This window comes from Syngnathus scovelli, chromosome 15 (assembly GCF_024217435.2).
Source record: "Syngnathus scovelli strain Florida chromosome 15, RoL_Ssco_1.2, whole genome shotgun sequence".
In the NCBI taxonomy this organism is placed as follows: domain Eukaryota; kingdom Metazoa; phylum Chordata; class Actinopteri; order Syngnathiformes; family Syngnathidae; genus Syngnathus; species Syngnathus scovelli.
The window spans coordinates 5,691,227-5,711,193 of record NC_090861.1 but is presented as its reverse complement, the minus strand read 5'-3'; the positions used below and the strand labels follow the sequence as shown (position 1 = coordinate 5,711,193).

At 43.9% G+C, this 19,967-nt stretch overlaps 1 protein-coding gene across 4 annotated transcripts in view; it reads left to right on the top strand.

Moving 5' to 3' along the window:
• Window positions 1–8,360: 8,360 nt before the first annotated feature.
• The window catches only part of cadm1a (cell adhesion molecule 1a), a 147,234-nt gene continuing 135,627 nt past the window's right edge, over window positions 8,361–19,967 (top strand). For 3 of the 4 annotated variants that reach the window (XM_049742637.1, XM_049742635.2, XM_049742634.2), the window contains exon 1: window positions 8,361–8,519. In XM_049742637.1, the coding sequence (XP_049598594.1) occupies window positions 8,447–8,519 (73 nt within the window). In that variant the 5' untranslated portion in view covers window positions 8,361–8,446. The remainder of the gene's footprint in view (window positions 8,520–19,967) is intronic. The other variant, XM_049742638.1, reaches the window with a different exon arrangement.

The following is a 19,967-nucleotide window of genomic DNA, read 5'->3' as shown; positions in this document are numbered from 1 at the left end:
AATGGGCCATTACATCACCAGCGTGCTCAGTTTTTGTTCTTTTGGCTTGAAAGCCCTGCCGAGTGTCGAGATGTACCGTATTTTCCGCACTATAAGGCCCACTGGATTATAAGGCGCACCTTCAATGAACCACCCATTTTAAAACTTTGTCCATATATAAGATTTATACATTTGGCCCGCGGGCCGGACTTTGGACACGCCTGCTGTAGTGGATCAATGTTGGTCCATATATAAGGCGCACCTGATTATAAGGCGCACTGTGGGCTTTTGAGAAAATTGGAGGTTTTTAGGTGCGCCTTATAATGCGGAAAATACGGTAGTCTTAGCTTTTCACGATAACGATATTGACTGGAATTGCAGCCGGCATGTATTCCGGAAAAGCAAACCGAAAAACAAAGCCATGTGTTTGCCCTTGCAACACACGACTGTCATCTTCCCACGCGCCAAATCTTTGCTAGCTGCTAAGCTCAGACGCGCGACGCAAGAGCATGAAAGTTGATTAGCGGCGCTCGCGGTGATGCGGCGTCTTTTTGAAGAGGTAACTGGCTTTTTTTTTCCGAGCCCTAATACATGGTCCAGTGTCATTAAGACACCTTTTAAAGATGGTGCAATCCTGTTACAAATACTGCATTTAGGTTTTATGTGGAGGGACACGACTTTGGAGCAAAATGATGCCTGTGATCAAACAATGTTTGGGCGACTCGCATTGCATTCTGGCTAAGCAAAACACAGTGTCAGAGCAAATAAGCGCAGCTTGCGGCCACGTGTGCGGCCAGGCGGAACTTGTGAAAATAGAGGTGGCGTTCGTTGAACCGCGGCGACCTATCAGGAAAGCTTGTCATCACAAACACAAATTCCCACCTGAGCCACTCTTGACAAACCCCCATGATGTAAACAAATATTTATCTACAACCAGTACCTGAAACTCCTGAAAACAAATTTTTAGACTTTCTATTTTACCGTATTTCCAGAAGATTTTTTTTTTTTTTTTAACAGATCCATTCCTCATTCCAGCATGGCTTCAAAAAGCGACCACTTCAAACTTTCTGCTTAGTTTTTTTTTTTCTTTGGTGTTGAATAACTTTGGGTCGGTGAAGTACGAGTGTTATGACAGCGAACTCCAGTCTCCAGATCCCACAATTGGTCCCTCGGGAGTAAAATCCCAAAGACAACACACAGAGAGAGAAAGGCACTACTTTCCTCAGAGTGCACGAGAAGTGCAGCGAGAACATTGGCGGGCTTCCGGTGACGGTAAGCGGACTCGTGTTGGATTATGGGCTCCATCTTGTCTCAGTTTGTCTTGGGCTTGAATCCCAAAAGTCTTGGTTCGGTCACGATCCCGGCGGTCTCGGTCTTAGACTCGTCTCAACCTTGGTCTTGAATTGGTCTCGACTTCCAAAAGTCTCGTCTCGGAGTCAGCTTGGGCTCGTCTCGGCCTCGCTCTTGACTTCCAGCATTTTTTGGTCTCATCCTGGTCCCAGTGGTCTTGGTCTTCATTTTGTCTCAGCTTCCCAACAGTGGTGTCTCGGCCTTTGTTTTGCCTTCCATTCCGTTGGTTCTTTCCTAAGCGAGCACTTCTTTTCATCCCCAGCTGCCAAGACAAAAGAAAATGAGAAATTCCTTAGAGAAGCCCAACAATGGCGTGTCCTCGTAAAATCCAACCTTCGCTGACAAATATTTCCAAATGAAGTTTTAAAGCCGCACAGCGTGCTTGTAAAGAGATGTGTGCATATTGAGAATTCATTTTTAATTCTGAGCGCTGCGGTGCTTCGCTTCCATTAAAAAAAGGAAAGGCGGCCCTCTTTGTTATAGGCTCCGCTGACAATGGCCCTGCTTCGATATGCATTAGTTTGAAAAAGTCAGCATTTATATTTATGGCTTTCTCATTCAGCTTGCCGGCATGGAAGGGGAAATGGTCAAATGATTAGGGACTGTTGAAATGAACTTGTGCTTTTTATTTAGATTATTTTATGACTGTGAGTTGCTTCCCTTCAATTTAGTTTCCTCATCGTGGTTAATTTGTCTTTAAATGAGTGTGAAAGAAAAGTACTTTTTTTCTTTTTTACTTCACAGACGGCAACTTTTAAAGCCGGCGCAAGAGGCGTTAAACATTTACACCCCTCGTTTGCTAATATTCATAAACTCAACATTTCATGGCGTAATCACACAAAAGCACAAAAAGTGTTTGCATTAAACACATTCATTGACGCTCGTCGCGCAAAACGGCCGGCCTTGAATTTATACGAGCAGTCCAATCGACGCGCTGTAAAGTGAGCAGACGCATAATGGCGTCAGATTGATCGGTCCGACGACGCCCAAATCTAACATGAAGCTTTATTATTCCAATTGAAAGCAACCATCTGAAAGGGAGCTAATGAGTTGAATACTACTGATGCTGAGGAAGATTTTTTTTTTTCTTTTTTTTTTCAAGACGGTACATCTTTTAATGAGCTCATTTTTTATAGTGTTGCTCCTGTATGGATTGAATAGCTGCTAATATTACAGGCCGAAAGATGTTCAACTCGTGATGTACTTTCATCTGAGGTGGCTATCATTATGAAAAGCTGATTAAGGAAAAAAAAAAAAGGAAAAACAGGCGAGCAAAAACTTTTTTCGTGATATCTTCCACGGCCTTGAAAAAGTCTGGCATGTCCTCGGCATACAGTATGACGACCGCATTTTTTTTTTGTGGCGAGTGCAGCAAGCATGATGAAATCGGCGCAATGGCCTGCTTGGCACCAATGATCAATGACAAAAAAGTAGCGGCATGTCAGCGAAGGACTTCCATGGCAGCGCCGAAGGAGGACACGTAGTCTCCAGAGAAGCCCGCACCAGGCTTCCTCCGCTCGGCCCGTGAGTCGAGGAGGTGAACATGCTCGAGTTGACACCATTTGTCAAAGTCGCTGTTTGCTCTTTTTGCACCTTAAGTTACATTCCGGCCGTGATTTGTCCTTTCCTGTCTTTAACAAGACAACAATGCCAAAAGCACAGAATACAAATCACCATCAAGCCATTGCGCATTTTACTTCTTATTGTGGCCACAAGTATATGGATGGGTATTCATGAAAACGGGAGATGTCATTCCTCAGCACAGTTATTCTTCGCAGCAGATAAAAAAAAAATAAAATACATGACTGTGAATTCAATAACATTGTCTGTCTAAATGTGTTGCTGCACTGTTGTATTCCAAAATCTTCAGCTTCAACAGTCGCAAGACATTTTCCATTACTATGTGTTAGCGTTAGCATTAAGATTTAACTACCCAACATGTTATTGTCTTATGTGGAGATATTTCTAGATAGGGATAGGCAGAAAATTGCAATCGTCTGTCAATCTGATGCAAAAAGTTACACATTTGAGTTTTACGGAAAAGCTGAGCATTGGCGGATGAGCCAAAACAGTGACATGAGAAATGAAAACATTGCGTCAGAGCTTTACCTGGCTTAGCATGATCGCTATCTGCGCCAACACCCCAGCCGGTGCCTTGCTGAAACGATCTTTGTAAGAAAGAAAAGAAAAGAAAACCTGACATTCGCGCCTTTTCATACCTGACGACAAATTAGCTAACAAGTCATAATTCCGAGGTCGCCGCCGCGTTACCAGGAGAGGCAGCTAATTGGCACCGAAACCGCGCGGGAAGGCAGTGAGGCCGCGCTAGTAACGTGCGCGGGCGCTTGTGAGTTTCAGCGTGTGAAATAACGGCAGTGGCGAGCTCATGAGGGGGGCAATTATGTCAAAGCTGTGCACATCCGAGATAACCCGCCGCCTGACTCAATCTGGCTAAGCCCCCGCGAGGTGGTGGAGGCAGGGGGGCAGGAGGTGGAAGGCAGCTCGCGGCAGCTCCGGAGAGAAGAGAATGAAGGCTCGTAAACAAGCGGCTAACAAGCTCTGCACACACGACCGGGCGTGTGTACGCTAGCCGTCTGGATTATAACGCAAAAACGGGCCTACGATGAATTCATACTTGAAAATAATATTAAGACTGGGGTTCTTCACATCTTTTACTTGTACAGTGTTCTCTCGCTCTTGTCAAAATGTGCGAGTACTTCTGCAAAGTGCCTCACCACGCTGAGCTTCTGAACTCACTTCAACAACTCGCCAAGATGGCGGCAAAGCAATACTATTAAATGAGAAAGGGCTTTTGACTGCGCATTTGACACATACATAGAAAGGCAATTGTCGGCTTAGCTTATTTGGTAGCGTTCGATTCTCGTAATTCATTTTGATTCTCCGGAAATATCGTCAGCTTGTGCCTTGAGAGCAGCGACGACAAAGTAACAAAAAGCTTCCAGTCCTTGTGGAGGTGTTGCGTGGTGAGCACCGGCTGCTATCATGTAAATGTTCAATTAGCTCTCAACCCGACAGAATCTTCTCATTCATTTGCGTTATTCCGGGTAATTAGCCACTTGGCCTTGTTCTCTTGCATTTTGGCAGCCATATTGTCAGTACGCCGGTAAATGACAGAACAGCGACTGAATGCTAAGATGCGTATATCTTCTTTTGTTTATCTGTTTTTAAATGTCCGCCGTACAATCATTTACATTTTGTTGGGACATTCCCAACCATTAAACATGTGTTCAAGTATTGTGGAGCCTGTCATTGATTAGCATTTATGCTAGTGCTAATGGATTTTTATTTTCATTTTTCAAATGGGCTTTTTTAGTAGGAAGAAATGACAACATATTTGCAAACTACTTGCAATATAATATCCCTCCAAGGTGCGTTTGTCTGCGGATGACGTATGCCAAGTATGCAAATTGAAGCTGATCATAATCATTTTTAAGCTTGGAGCTTTTCGAGCCGCTGTCGCACGAGATGATGCAACTGTGGCGGCAGCCTCCTGGAAAGTCGTCGCTTCGCACGTTCGGCGGAAATACTGCGACAAACACGCTCACCTCTCCATCACCTCCCCCTCCCACTCCCCTTCCTTGGCACGTGTTATTCATAATCATTTTGAAGTCTTCTTCTGTGAGGAAAAAAAAACGGGTACATTCCAGGGAATCCCACACCAAAGGCGGGAACAATCGTTCTCGAGGAACCGTGCCAGCTAACTGAACGTCTCGTTTTGCTCCACGGCTATTAGACTATTGCAAATGCTTCGTGTTATCATCTAGGATAAACTTGGGGGGAAAAAAGTTTCTTCTTCACTTGGAAAGACCCTTAAAAAAAAAATCTAAATGGCCTCTTTTGCATTCGTTGTAGGTAAAGATGCGCATATATACATTTTAATAGCTGTTTTCACATACAAGGTCGCTCATAAAAAAAAATACCTGAGTGAAAACACGTCTCGCAATATGATGTAATTTATACACAATCATTTATTCAATTATGGTTTCTCCGTCAAGGACGAGGATGAGAAGCAGCAGAAATGTTTCACACAAACCACAAACACTCATGCGCTGACTTTGAATGTTTTTCGTGTTTTGATTTACAACATAGCTGCGTGAATTATTTTGAAATGATTCCGATACTTGGCTCTTAGTTTGCCTTTTAGCCCCTCAGGTGTGCCATGTGCAGGTGCGCCCCTGCTGGTTGCAGCCACTTACTGCACTTCATTTCTGACTTAAGGTTTACTTAAATTAGCAACGTCCCCATGACGACCGCACGACTAATTAATCTCAACCGCGTGGTTTTGCGTTAGTCTCTATAATACAAAATTAATGTTAATAGCGTATACATCAAGCTCCTCGTTCTCTGGCGGCACACCTAATAAAAGAGGAGCGATGCAATCAGCACACCAAAAATAAATAAATAAACAAAGGGATTAAAGGCAGTCCCGACAGACGGGATCAGCCATGTACAACGTGACCCCTGAACTCGTAATAATGTTCTGAATTCCCGCCCGTGATGGACCACGGGGTCCCAACACCTTGCCGGATGAGCGCGGCTTTTGCGAGGAAGTCGGGCCTTAATGAAATCTCTCGGCTTGCTTATTGATTTTGCTCGCAGTATGCATGCAAATCAGCTTCTGATCTGGAGTAAACAAGTTACAATTTGGGTCTCAAACACGCGCACAGCTAGCTGGTCGGTAGCGCTGAGCTTTTTTTTAAAACCAGAAAGTGATTGATTTTGCAAAATACTTCGAAGAAATGAAGTGATTGCTTGGTTGTGGAATATATATTTCTTTTAGAGTAGCTTCTGTGTAAGAATGAAGTCATCTTCATAGAAGTCGTCCGAAATCTCTTCCCAGCGCCAATCTTCAAACTGGCACATCTTTTGAACCCCGCCACTTTCCGAGGAATTGGGTCCTTTCTATTTGGCGCTTGGTGTGTTCACGCAATTACATGAAATAGCCTGAAATCACCGTAGGAAAAAAGAAAACAAAGTCTTTGGGATCAAAATTGAACCAAAATAAAAGTGCCGTTTTTCACTTTGTTTTTATTACATCTCAATCCCGGATGTGTTTTTTGAGGATGGGGAGATGCGTTATTATTCTCATCAATGCCCTGGCAACATGCAGCCCACATTACGATGAGAGCTTTGAACTTCCTGAGCCTTCCTCTTGTTACCCCTGGCTCCTTTCTTTTCGGGTGGGCGGGGTGGGATGGGGGTGAGGCGGAGGTGGGGGGGGTGAGGTAGTCATCGCTTTGGCTTGTCAGCCTCCGATCATGCCAAGCTCTTGAAAGACCAAAGGTATGGACGCTTCACAAACAGAATTTTTAAATCTGGACCACATCAAAGGCCTGCATAGGAAATTGCAATAAACTGCCGGCCGGGAATGTCAATGAACCCGTCGACAGAGGACAACATTAGGGATCACTACTTTTCTGAAGGTGCAACTCATTTTAAGATTGGAGGACAATTTAGGCATCAAGATTTTTGAAAAGCAGAACATTTAGTTTTTATATGTTTAAAAAAAAAACTATATAGAGATGTAGAAATAATTAAAGTTCATGAATATTCATTATTTTCTTGCAGGTCACAACATCAGCGGTTGTTTGGCCTTTTTCAATTCCAGAAATGCCTCCCTCCCTCGTCCCATTTCCTTCTTCCTCGTGTCAGATAAAAGACGGATAGCTTTATCTGACTCGCCTTTCATGCGCAAACGTAGCACCGCGACATCGACGGTTCAAACGACGCCATGCGTATGATAGCAATCTTATCTTCCAGGCGCATGTGTAGCAGACGCGCAAACAACTTTCTTGCAAATGCCGGTGCCGGTTAAGCAGATGTTTAAAAATAGAAATTTCCCCAGTCGGGACCAGGCAAAGGGAGCTTTTGTAGATCACAACGGCAGAACGAGCACCTTCCTTACGAGCGCTGAGGCTCCGATGCGAAAATGGCTGATTGGGGCCTCCTGGGCAAAACCGGAGACACGGAAAAAGGCCTCCCCCGTAACAAATGCCTCGTTCAGTATGCAATTTAGTAAATATTGTAAAATTTGGATGCACACATTCCAAAAAACAAAACAAAGACACTGTCCCCGTAGAAACACTGTGAGCACGGCCATTGTTCCTAAAATCCCATGGACACGTTTCCTCCTGGTGGCGGCGGCTCGCATCTTCTGTTTCCTCTCGGTTTTAATCCCCGCCCGGCACTATATTTATCGAAATGAGCTCATTGCTGTTCGACTGTTCATTGTTTCAAGTTTTCGTACCTCTGCTGCCAACCATCTGGACAAGGTTTTGCTTTGACTTGTGCATTGTGACGAAGAGGACCAATAGATGGCAATGTTGATCACATCATGATGGAATGGGCAAGCTTGAGGTGGCGCCTTGAATTCGTTTCTTTGTCATCTTTACAACATTTGGGAGAATGTTGAATTATGATATGATATTAGTGTGATTATTTACATAGGGGGGGGGGGGGTTCGTGCTTACTGTAGCAAGGTTGATTTTTTTTTTTTTTCTTCAGATTTGGGGTTCTAGAATTTAATGCAGTCAGCAAATTGGACAAAGGTGTTGATGAGGTGAATGGAGAACAGAGGGAGTGTAAGAAGGGGACTTTAGACACATCCCTGAGGTGACTTCCCCTTTAATAACTACGTTTTTTCTATTTCCCTTAGAGGGCGCATTGAGCGGGGGGGTGGGGGGGACACCTGTGCGCAATTGCAAAACAGATCTTGGAAGTGCGCACCTGCAGAAATATCACATCCAAGTCTTTAGTGCCGCATCATTGCAAAATATTCATTGAACTCCCCATCTTTCAATATTGAAAATGACTTTTTTTTTTTTTTTTTGCATATCAGTGGCCCTGCCCCAAAACGGCCATAAATTGGAAATAAACTGTCATATCTCATAACGATTGAGGGTGCCCAAAGAAGCCGTGCTTCTGCCCGCATCTTATTAGCGGAGTCTAGAGACGGGAAGGCGGGGAAACCAGCCAGGCAGGCAGTGAGTGAGGAGGGGAGTGGGGGAGTGTGTGTGTGTGTGTGTGCGTGTGGGGGGGCTCCACAGTAGGTGAAGCCGCTCGCTTCGTGCCACCATAACTGAAGCAGGTGTCCACCATGGCGCACGCAGGCTGCGGCTCTTTGGCGACTATTCTCTTTTTATTCATCTTTCAGGCGGCTGTTTTCCAAGGTAGGTTCCTTTCCTCTACCGGGCTGCCTTTTGTGGACTATATGCACTTTCCCTCCATCTCCATGCGTGTGGATTTTAAAGCATATTAAACAGCAGCTTTTTTTTTTCTTCCTTTTTTGCGTGGCTTGTGATCAAGCTGGTGGATATATACCGCAACTGCCGGCTCTTCGTGAAGTTGGACTTATTGCTTAAATGGGGATTTTTCTTTGCCCCTTTCGCATCACTTTGGACATTTGCTCGCCACACCACTGGGAACTCTGGTGTGTCGCATTCTGTCGTAGAAATAAAATAATGATAAAAAATAAATAAATACATAAATAAATACATAAATAAATAAAGCGCACACGTATTGGGAGTTGCGGTCCACTTGTAAATCACGGCAATAAAACAAGCGGTGGTGCGTTAAAGCGCTTGCAATGCGGAGCGTCAATTGAAATGCGGCTCAAAGTTGCGTCCAACGTGATGCGTGCTTCATCTATTTTACTGTATTTTCCGTGTTTTACAACTCGTGCAACACCATTATAGAACAAGCTGTGTCCATCTCCCTGGTCCGCTGCAAACCGCGTTCTCAAAGTTAAAATTAGAAAAACAAGTGCCGTGCTTTGGTGTTTTGCGCATATGCCGAATTGGCAACGCTGTGTTGAAATAGAGAATCGCATTTTTAAGTGGTATGAAATCTGCTTGTGTACCCCACGGAGAAGGAGTTAATGCGGATGTGCGTAGATTGTTAACGGGGTTCAGGACGCTGATCTTCTCGGGGGGGGGGGGGGGGGGTTCCCTTTTTATTGCCAGTTGGATTATGCACTGGGATGATGTGGGTGAACTTTGTCTACAGTATTTTGTTGGCAGAAGTGCGTGTGGCTGTTTTTTTTTTTTTTCCCTTCAGCCTTGCACTGCTTGGTTTCAGGCTTTAACATCTCGCATTGCCATGGAGATGTGATGAAATAACAGCAGGCGACGCATCCTCTCACCCCCCCACCACCACCCATCACGCCGCCGAAGCATTCACATCAGTTACACAATCATGATGCAAGTGGTAAACAGGCTATGTTGGGACTGTTCCCGCAAGGCAGTTTTATGGTTTAGGGCAAGGGTGGGCAACATGCGGCACATGGGCCGGTGTAAGTGCTCCATAAAAAAAAAAAAAAAAAAGGTTTCTAGAAACTTGACGGTGGTCTTTATATAAAAAAATGTTTTTCTGCTGAGTCGGAGGATGTCAGACGTTTGTTGTGGATTATACGGGGGGCTTAATCCGGGATGCCGCTTTCACCCATGAACGCGCTACGGCCCGGCCATGGCTGTTTACTCCGAGTGATCACAAAAACAAACAAGTCCGTGTTGTTTTTGGACTGCAGCTGCAACTTCTGACTCTGGCTTCATTGCAATGGCGGAGACAAAGCACGGGCGGCATTTGCACAAAGCATATTAATTATTTACCCCAGCCAGTTCTGACTTGCTTTGTGTTAAGCATTGCGGGATGGTTTTGTTTCTTTTTTTTTTTTTTTTTTCCGCTGCAATTACACATCGAAGAGTCGTTATTTAAACGCGGCCCCCCCGAGGCAATATAAACTCAGTTCAAATATTACATTGGTCGGATGTGATTTCCATCACCATCTTTCTTCGCTCGGCCAAGGAGGCGAACCCTCGTGTAAGGGTGGGGCATCAAGTGCCAAGAAAGAACCCATTAAAATTTGGTGCAGATCCAGAATTTTCATCCTTCTGGCTTGTGCTAACATTGTAGGAGAGAAGGCCACGCTGGACTGAATACTTTGGTGAATAATACATGTATTTCCCTTCCAATTCAGAGAATTTGGTCCTCATCCAATTTTTTTTCAAACTGTACAGCCTTGAAAGCAATTTAAATTTTATTGAGCTTGTGTGTTTTTGCAAAACTGGTATTTTAAACATGACATCGCCGCGTTCTTATAGGATGATGTCATCACTTCTCTCTTTACTGAATACTATATTTGATATTTGATGCTTGTCATGGATGATAGTGTACTTGGTTGTTGTTAGCTCGGGATAGCTAGATTGTTCTGTATTAAATTAGCTAATATTGATACCTTGTTACTTCTGCCATCGTTTTGGCATTTCAGTTGCATCATGCTTTTAACGTGCTCCCACAAAATTAATTAATCTACTCAAAGTATGATCTTTGTTTGGGATACCTAATAGGGTCATTTCAGGGTGAAAAAAAAAAGTATATTTAAAAACCGTCAACCCTCAACTCAAGATGAAAGGACTGATTAATTAAATATTTGGCTGTTTAAAATTTAAAGAGCTGTGCAAAATGCCCAGTGGGAGTAATATCTGATGTAGTTATATGGATGGCTGAGTCTTGAGTTGAAGGGATGACTTCAGCGTCTAAAAACACTCCTTGGATAAATCTTGGGGGATTTGTTTTCATTTTGGAGTCTTGTTGGAAGTGACAAGTGGAAGTTCAAAGTTTGCGTGTTGAAGTGATTCCTTGATTCAAACGAAATGAGAGTCGGACGATGTTGCTGCAGCTGGCAGAGCTGCTGTTGAGTCAGTTTCAATTGGTTTGTTGTCTAAAGTGGAACATCATGTGTGACTTTGAGAGTAAAATGTTTTGGAAGGTGGAGCCTCTACTGGTGAGTGCCGTGGGTGCCGGCGAATGAGCGTAGGTTCTCGTCAACAATGGTTGTCTTTGGTGTACAGTAATCCCTCGTTTATCGCGGATAATTGGTTCCAAAAAACACCCGCGATAAGTGAAATCCGCGAAGTACGGTCACCAATAAGAAGTACTGGGCAGGCTAGTGGAAAGATGCTAATTTGCGACCGTGCTAACACGCGAAAACGGACTTCTAAAGGAATATAAACGAACATTTGGAGCAATACTACATTGTCCTAAAGGTTAGACTCATGTTTCCTCAATTTAAAAGTTTTATTTTGACTTTTAAATGTTTTTTTTTATTTTAAAAAACAATCCGCGATGTAGTGAAGCCGCGATAAACGAAACGCGAAGTAGCGAGGGATCACTGTATTCCATTTTGTTGGAGCTAGTAGACGTGATGTTTTGGTACCCTTTGCACTCTCTCTTCCTTGTCAAGTGTGAAATGATCCCAAATTTTGAACGTGATCTGATTTTATAGATTTTTTCCTCCTCGCTCGCTGCTGTTGCACCAACTCACCGGCGGTAACGAACAAAAGCGTGATTGCAAAGTGGCTTCCGGGCATATATTCTGACTCAACCTTTCCATGCAATCTACAGTAATTGAGTTATTGGATTAATTATTACAGCCCGAGTTGAGTCCTATATAAAGACAATTATTCATTGGAAGAATAATAACAGCGATTCCAGAAGAGCCACGATATAAGTAATAGGAGTCGGTGAAAAAATCAATATAATTGATTGCTGATGAATCATCTCTGGAAGCAAATTGACTTGTCGTAGCACACCTAGAAAAAAACGAGGACATATTTGGCATATAAATGTTGACATGTAAATTGTCTTGTGTGGCGGTCACCAAGTAGCATTTAGCTTTCAGCTCAAGTCCAGCTAATGGAAACAGGTGCGGGGATGGACTTGTTCGCTGTCTGAAGCCTCTTCAAGTGTAATGAAGAACAATGCCTTCATTCCTCAGGGGACATGAAACCCCAAGTGTACCCGAGTCAGCCCCGCCCCGCCCCTCCTTGCCCGGCCGCACCTCCCTCCTTTATCCCCGTCGACGGCGAGCGTTGTTGGCAAGCCAACAGATGACTGGCTCGGGTCGCATCTGGCCTCTGTGCACTTAGTGTAATCAAAGCGAGAAAAAAGCCTTTACGGCCTACTTGTCAGTGAGCCGTCTGCTGATGGGATGTCAAGTACGTACCTTCCGCTTCCGAATCTCTAGAGGGGGCCCGTTGCGGGGCTGGGGGTTGGGGAAAGGACGCCAATGCCAATCTGTCGTTCGGAAAACGGCCTACTTGCCGTGGGCGTTTAATTACAGTGAACAATTTGACGTTGTAGGCATTGGAGACCGTAGGAAAGGAATCAAAACTAATTGGGAGATGCTTGTGACATGAATACATAAATTCAGATAGTTAAAATTGCTTTGACAACCCTAAACCATGAAGTGCAACACGGAGAACTTAAACTGGATTCATAAAAGAAAAAAAACAGCTCGTCAGTACGGCACTAATATCTAGCGGCCACCACGTAAACAAAGCAGGCAGCATTTTGGCCGCAGTTATCGAGGAGCAAACGAATGTCTTGACGGAGTACAGTAGCGTCCGCTATTGTCGGCACGGTAGGCTGGAGTGATCTTACTTCTTCCCAGTTTCATTTGAAGCTACACTCCAGCTCGTAATACGTTGCAGGAAATTTACTGCTGATGAGACCCTTCAGGCTCTCGACTGTCTTCAATATAAATGGAGTCGACTACGCTCACTTTTTTTTTTTTCTTCTTCACAGCTATTGTGACTCTGTTCTTGAGGGTCTTTGCCATTTCCCACTTGGTTGTTGCAGATGCCAAGTGGAACAGAAATGGTCGATTGTAAGACGGTGGCGGAATGTTCAGGATTGAGAGTAATAGTCACTTATGGAATTCAATGTGGCAAAGTCAACACGGAGGCAGCCTGAAATCTGCTCGACATCTAAATAATAAAAAAAACAAATGCAAATTAGAATTGAGGAAGTTCAATTGGTTAGAAATGGCCCAATTGTAGCAGTAGATCTAAATAGGACCCCCCCCCTTTTTTGTAGAGCGTTACTGCCTGGCTGTAGTGTGTCACTGGTGGAATGTTCACATCCATAGAAGAGTCAGCTCTGGGTTGAAAAAGTAGTCTCCATTCTTTGCCAGTTCTGGCAAACAAAGTGCACAGATCCAACGCAGTTCACAAGGAGCGCCCGAGGTGTGGGCATCCAGCCTCTGGAGGGGGCTTGTAGTCATCCGCTGCCCTCAAGCGCCCTTTGCTGGATTCTGAAAAGAGATTTTTTTTTTTTTTTAGAGCCTCTCCTTTCTTTACTTTGTCGTCAAAATTGGGCCTGAGCAGCTCCCGTCTTTGTTGCACAACATTGTTGGGCTTTCCTGCCTTGTTTATACGGCACGACTCTTTTGTAGACCTTGGGCACTCGCCATTCAATGAGCGTCCCGGGAAATGCAATCCCGCGGGAGGTAAAGCTAAAGTAAGCACTTTCCCCCGGCCAAGCTAGCAAAAAAAAAAAAAACAGGAAAGTGGCTACACTCCACGCCACTGCAAAAACTTTAATGGACAAACAACCGAGGGGCCTTTTTGGCGGGTCAGGGACCTTTTTTTTTTCTTTTTTCCTCATACTGATTCTGGTTCAAGCAGCCATCAGGAGCGAGGTGTGTGGGCACAGCTTGTGCTGTCAGTTTTTCCCGCGTCGTGCCTTTCTTCTAATTATCGACTAATAGTAGCCTTTACGGCGATCACCGCGCACTGCGTGGGAGGTAAAAGACTGCAGAACAAAACTTTCGCAATCTACTTTAATTATCTTCAGTTTCAATGACAAGAATGAAGACGGGTGAACGCTTTACCTGCTACCTTTGCCCCCTCCCAAATCGGACTTAAGCAGCGTGCCAAAGCGTAAATATTTTGCTAGCAACCACAGCAAATTGTTGGGGCTTATGAGAAATGCCAGCAACATCTGTCCTGGACTGGAAATTCAAATTAAGAAGAAATGTTTGAACTTTTCCAGAAAGCCCTACGCCGTTTGTTGGGCTTGGCTTGGCTGTCAGATTAATACCTTCTTTTCTGGAAATGAAAAATGGTTGAAAGAGCAGTTAATCCGCGTGGAAGATATTTTTTTTTTTTCCTCGAATAAGAAGCTGCAAATCTGCCGCTGTATTGATTTGACCTCGCGTGACAAGGTCTTTCTAATTTCCGCTCCGACGCTAATGGCGGAACAAAATCTCATTTCGTTCGTTTGCGTTATGCATTGTTCCAGTTATGAAAATCCAATAACCGAGTCTCTTTTTTTTTATTTGATTTAATTTTATTTTTAAGTCGAGTCTGAAACATGTGACCGTGCGTTCCCCCTTTAGCGCCACCTACGCGTTGGCTTCTCTCGTCCCGGTCGCCTCACAGCCTCCATTTCATCTCTGACCTGTGGGAACAAAGCTCGCGTGGGATGGCTGCTTGACGCCACACTTTTATTACCTCCCACACCCGAATGCTTTGCCAATAATTGCAGCTTAGGATGCTCGCATTGTGCCGCTCAAAAGCATCATAACACCATCCTACTCGACATGCTAGTTTTTTTTTCCTCACACATGCGCAATACTTTGTCTATCCATATTTTATTGTTGACACTATTTTTATTATTAGATTATTCAACATCGGCAGAGTTGAGTTGTTTGGACTGAGCAACAGCGCCTCTGCTGTTAGCAGCTAAGTACTGCATTCTATTTAGTCTATTACGTCACGATGAACATTTCTTGACATTTAATACGGCAAAATTGATCAGGTGATTTTTTTTTTTTCAATACCTTTCGGGCATGGATGTTGTGCGGCACAATATCACAAAAGTTGGACAACAGCAAAAGTGTGCACTCAACAGTAAGGCGGAACAAAGAAATAAATAAAAAAATCCATTCATTGTCATTCCCTGTCTGGCCCAGATGCTGCCACTTCAATCTGCTCTCTATTTTGTCACACTAATGCGCCGAAAGATGACAAGGGTGGGTCATCTCGGAGCCGAACAAAAAAATCAAATAAAAAATAGCACGGACTGAGCGTGACAGCCGGTGTCAGCCTGCCTTCTATTCCGTCGTACACACTGTGTGCTGGGGAAAGAATAGAAAAATGGAAACGACTATGGGTCATCGCTGAGGGAAAAAAATGGCAAAGTTATAGTTTGATTGCAAGCTTCGGTACGGCTACGTTTGAAAGATTTATCTTCGAAGGCTGGCTAGTGGATGTCATGTAATGCTGCGCCATATTGCGTATGCTTCACGGGGGGACGTGTAGCATTTATTATTTAAATGACTATAAACCATCTGGCCTTTCATGTCCAAGTATATAGAACAGTACATGCTTTTTGTTCCTCTTAACTATTAAAACTATTCAGTCAAATTGATGAATACCCTTAAAGCCATAAAACCTTATTTTATATACCAGCGACGAGGTTTAACACGGTATGGAGAAATAATAGCTAAAGACTACTTTTGTTCTTCCATAGGCAGAATGAAACTTGGGTATGTTGTACACGTCAGCTCTTCTCTCCTTGTCGATTTTTATTCCAGAAAATGACAGACCCTCGGTAAATCATTCATACCCCCCCCACAAGCCTGCACAATGCTCAGAAGTTTTAGGTTATTAAAGTTCCGGCGCGTATGTTAGGACTATCCAGGAATCTATCCGAATCGCAGGGGATTACGCCGCAGCTTGTTGGAGAAAAATTTGTCAAATCTCCGTCGAGAGAAAATCCTTGGTCATTTGTCGTACTTGAAGGGGCGTGTCTTTTAGTTGTTTTTTTGCCAGCTGCTTTCATTTCAACTCTCGAGCATAAGCACGGTATCTTAAAATTTTGACGGTTGGACAAATCCCATTCCGCTATTAAAAAAAAATATTTTTTGGAAGCTTCCTTCGAGTCAGAGCGGCTGGTTTCTTCTCCTTACTCTTCAAGTGGATGACCAGACATCTACATTTTAGGATACGGATGCTTACCTGGCGGCAATAACCTTTTCAGTATTCATAGCTGTATTAAGCGGCTTGTACAGTTTGCTATGCAAAAAGTATGTCATGCTTGAGGCAAAAGTGCAGACTTTAGATTGCCGAGAATGTCAATAGTTGGGCACCGAGCAGGCTTTTCCCGCAGCCGCTCAAAAAACCATCACAGCTAAATGTGCCGAGTCTTCAAATGCCGAATGTTCATTTTGATGGCTTATGCTCATGTTTATACCTCGATTTATGGACTAGAAGTGTTTTTTTTTTTGTTTGTTTTTTCGACAATTGCTTGCTCAGCAAATCGGCAAACCGTAAGGTTGAATTAAAGTACGTTTTGACCTAAAAATGATCGCAAAAAAAGCCGTCCTTTTTCTGCCAGCCTCCCGATTAAAATGCCGAACCTCGTGCTTTCTTGGCCGCACTTAGTCTTCATCAAATACGAATCATTGGCAGCTCCGTTCATACTACGGTAAAACATAGCTACTCGAGCGCTGGTGCGTAGCTAATTTCATCCCTACTCTCAAATTGAATGGAGTGCAATGTTATCCGTGCAGCAATTATCATGAATACTGGCTCACTTTGAAAAATGTGATTTATGATTATTGGAAGGCCCGTCCACTCCGTGATCCTCTTAAGTTCCTTAGACTGTGAGTTTAGGTGATTTGTGTTCATGGTTGACCACTTGATTACTGAAAACTACTTTCACTAAGGAAGAGCAGAAATATTTTCATCACTATACACAAGCATTTTCAACAACAACAAAATCCTGAGGAGAATTATCGAGCGGACGATCCAATTAACCTCCCCGATATCTGATCTTCCGGAGGCTAGGGTTGATACCTAGCATGAATCATACCGCCGGGGTACAGCGACTCCGACGGGTCCAGCAACACTCCATTTCAAGAGATTAGACGCCGGCCGGCCAGAGTAACCAAATCGATACTTCCTCTTAAGGAAAGGATTGACCACGCATTGATCCACACCGAGGGATTCACCTGACCACTAAAAATAGTTGGATCGTCACGACTAAAACCCCACCTCAGTGCACAATTCTTCTGCTATCAATCAAAGCCTTCTGGTAAGATTTTTAATGGCGGTGATCTCGGATGACGTACGAGACACCCGCCATTGATCTCGGTTGATTGGGAACTGAGAATCTCCCGGTTACTACCGTGACTCATCGTCACATGGGAGAAACAAAAATCCTAATTGGGTCGACATGTACTGCAAATCCATTCTAAGATTCTGGCATCTGGAGATAGGTAGGCGGCGCGAGAAGTTTTTCAACAGTCAAAAGTGTGTAGGAAGTGCTAGAACACACTTCAGTCTCCAAGGGAGCACAAAAAGTAAGATAAACATTGTCCAAGAGATGGTGGGGCTCTCGTTTGTTAGACAAACACAACGCCGACTGTTTTTTACCGTCTGCCGGCAAACTCTTCGAGAGAAGGTGAAAGTTGGTCTTGAGCGGAGAATCAAAACTCTGGGGAAACCTCCCAATTACTTTTAAAAAAAAATCAAATAAACAACAACCGGTATACTCATAAAAGATGCATTCCAGGAGAAATGGAGAAATAAATACCTGAGGGTCAAATGTCAACATTTTAAGAACTCATCCCCTACATTCGATGTGAACACCTCAGAGGACAAAAAAAAAGTCCAAAGCTATGTTATATATTTATGTATGTTATAGTTGTGGCTGTCATAGTTACTCAGCTCTGAGGTTGAGCTCCATTTAATTGCTAGTGGTTCGCTCTTGTTATCGTCCATAGGAAGCAAGAATGAAAATGGCCATCAAACAAATTAAGCTCCCGGTGTGTGGAAATGGAGCCTGTAGGGTAGCTTGCCCCGGTAATTAGCCTCGCTAGTGACAACCGCCGGCTTGTTACAAAACAAACGCAAAGACCGGACGCTGACGCGCGATATGGATTAGTTTGTTTTGTACTTATTCTCCGTGCAGCTCATGTTATTAACAGCCAGACCTCGACAAACAAGTAGCGATTTTTTTTTCGTGCTTCGGCCTTTTTAGTAGAGCCTTGAATCTGTTGAGAAACTGCGTCAATTTGGGGGAAATACTACAGAAGCTCATCACGTAGCGACATTTCTTCGATGACATGCGTATTAAATCCATTTCCACTGTGGGACTTACAAGCTTTTTTGTTTTTGAGCCCAACAGCAACGACTTCAACCTGCGCCTATTGCCGAGCGTGAAATCGGCATGTAATCCCGCATTGTAAAAGAAAAAAAAAAATATCAAAAAAATCTTTTCTCGCTATGTAATGCATTTAAATCGGCGATATCTGCAGGCACTGCAGGTCTGTTCCGGGAACGTCGGTCTGTTGTTGTTGTGACTTTATTTTCAATTCATCTGGCATGCTGAATCTACATCACCTTTTGTTTCCCCTCCTCTCTTAATCCGTCTTCCAGTAGAGGAAACCAAACGTCACATCTAAACACAAACCTCAAACTCTCATTTACTAATCAAACTCTGGACGAGATGTAATTAATTCTTTGGAATCTGTCAATTAATTTGCATAATGAGAGGTACCGTAATTGTGATTTCTACTACTAAAGCCTGAATTGTAATTAGAGATTTAGTCTGCATTACGGCAGAAAAAGCTGTTTTTGACGTTAGTTCAGAGCAACCACTGTTGTGGGATAGGAGAGAAAAAATATGGCAGAGCACTAGGCTATCAGGATAAAAGCCTTTCCGCCCCCATTTTCCTTTTCCTCCAGCCTGAAGGGAAGTGCTGGTCGGACTGAACTTTTAATCTGTAAAGAACCAAGACCCGACGTCCACGGGGCGCCGCTTTCTTAAATCTTCCAAGGGACCTTGTCTTTTCTGTCCTTTGCCTAATTCTTCAACATTTGCAAGAAAATCCACAACTTTGACAGGAAGACAAGGGCTCGCATTATAGCGGCGCTATTAGCCTTCCGCGGCGTGCTCAGCAGGGGAGGATTGGAGAGAGGGGGTGAACAAAACGCAAAAACAAGGCAGGGTAAAGCGTGAAATAAGGGAGGAAATGTCACCGGGGTCGCGGGAGGACGCCGATCGATAACGGCTAATCACCCACTTTACTTTGCTACTGTGTATAGGCGTTGGAGCCCTTTTGCTTGTTTTGCGAGATAAAAGTGCAGCGAGTCTCGGGAGAGTCGAGACGGGCTTCTTCCCGCTGGGCTTATGTCGAAACCAATCTTGCTTGGTTATGGTGAGTGTACTACCGCTTTAGTGTATTAAAAAGCAGCTATTTGTGTTATCTGCTTTTGAAAAAAAAAAAAAAGTACACTATCAACAATCAATACCACCACATTTAATCTTTTGATGGTTAATAACGTCCCTGATGTCATTACGGGCCCGCAAAAATGGTAGCCTACGATTATTCTCATTCTTCCAACTCGTGTCACCAGTATCTTAACCATAGTCAATTTGCATTCTAAAAGGATGCGGTAACTTTGCCGTGCCTCCAACTTGGCGCAGAAATGATTTTGTTGACTGGACGGGACCGGAGTTTGTGCGTCTCGGATTGTATTGTTTTTCGAATTTGCGTGAATGCAAATATATTGACGACACGCTGAGACGACAGCTGTTTTGGCCTCCTCACAATCAAGCTTTGCACAAAACGCTCTTGTTTTCATCCCGTCACAGTCGTAATTTTGGCCTCTCATTCGCCGGCGGAATATTCATGGAATGGACATGGCGGCGTATTGAAAGAAAGCTGCGGTGACAGTCGCTAAAGGCTCTGCGGAATGCGCGGCGGGGCTTTTGATGGCACGTTAAGCGAGTGCTGAAAACAGCTGTGCTTACGTAACGCTTCCTCT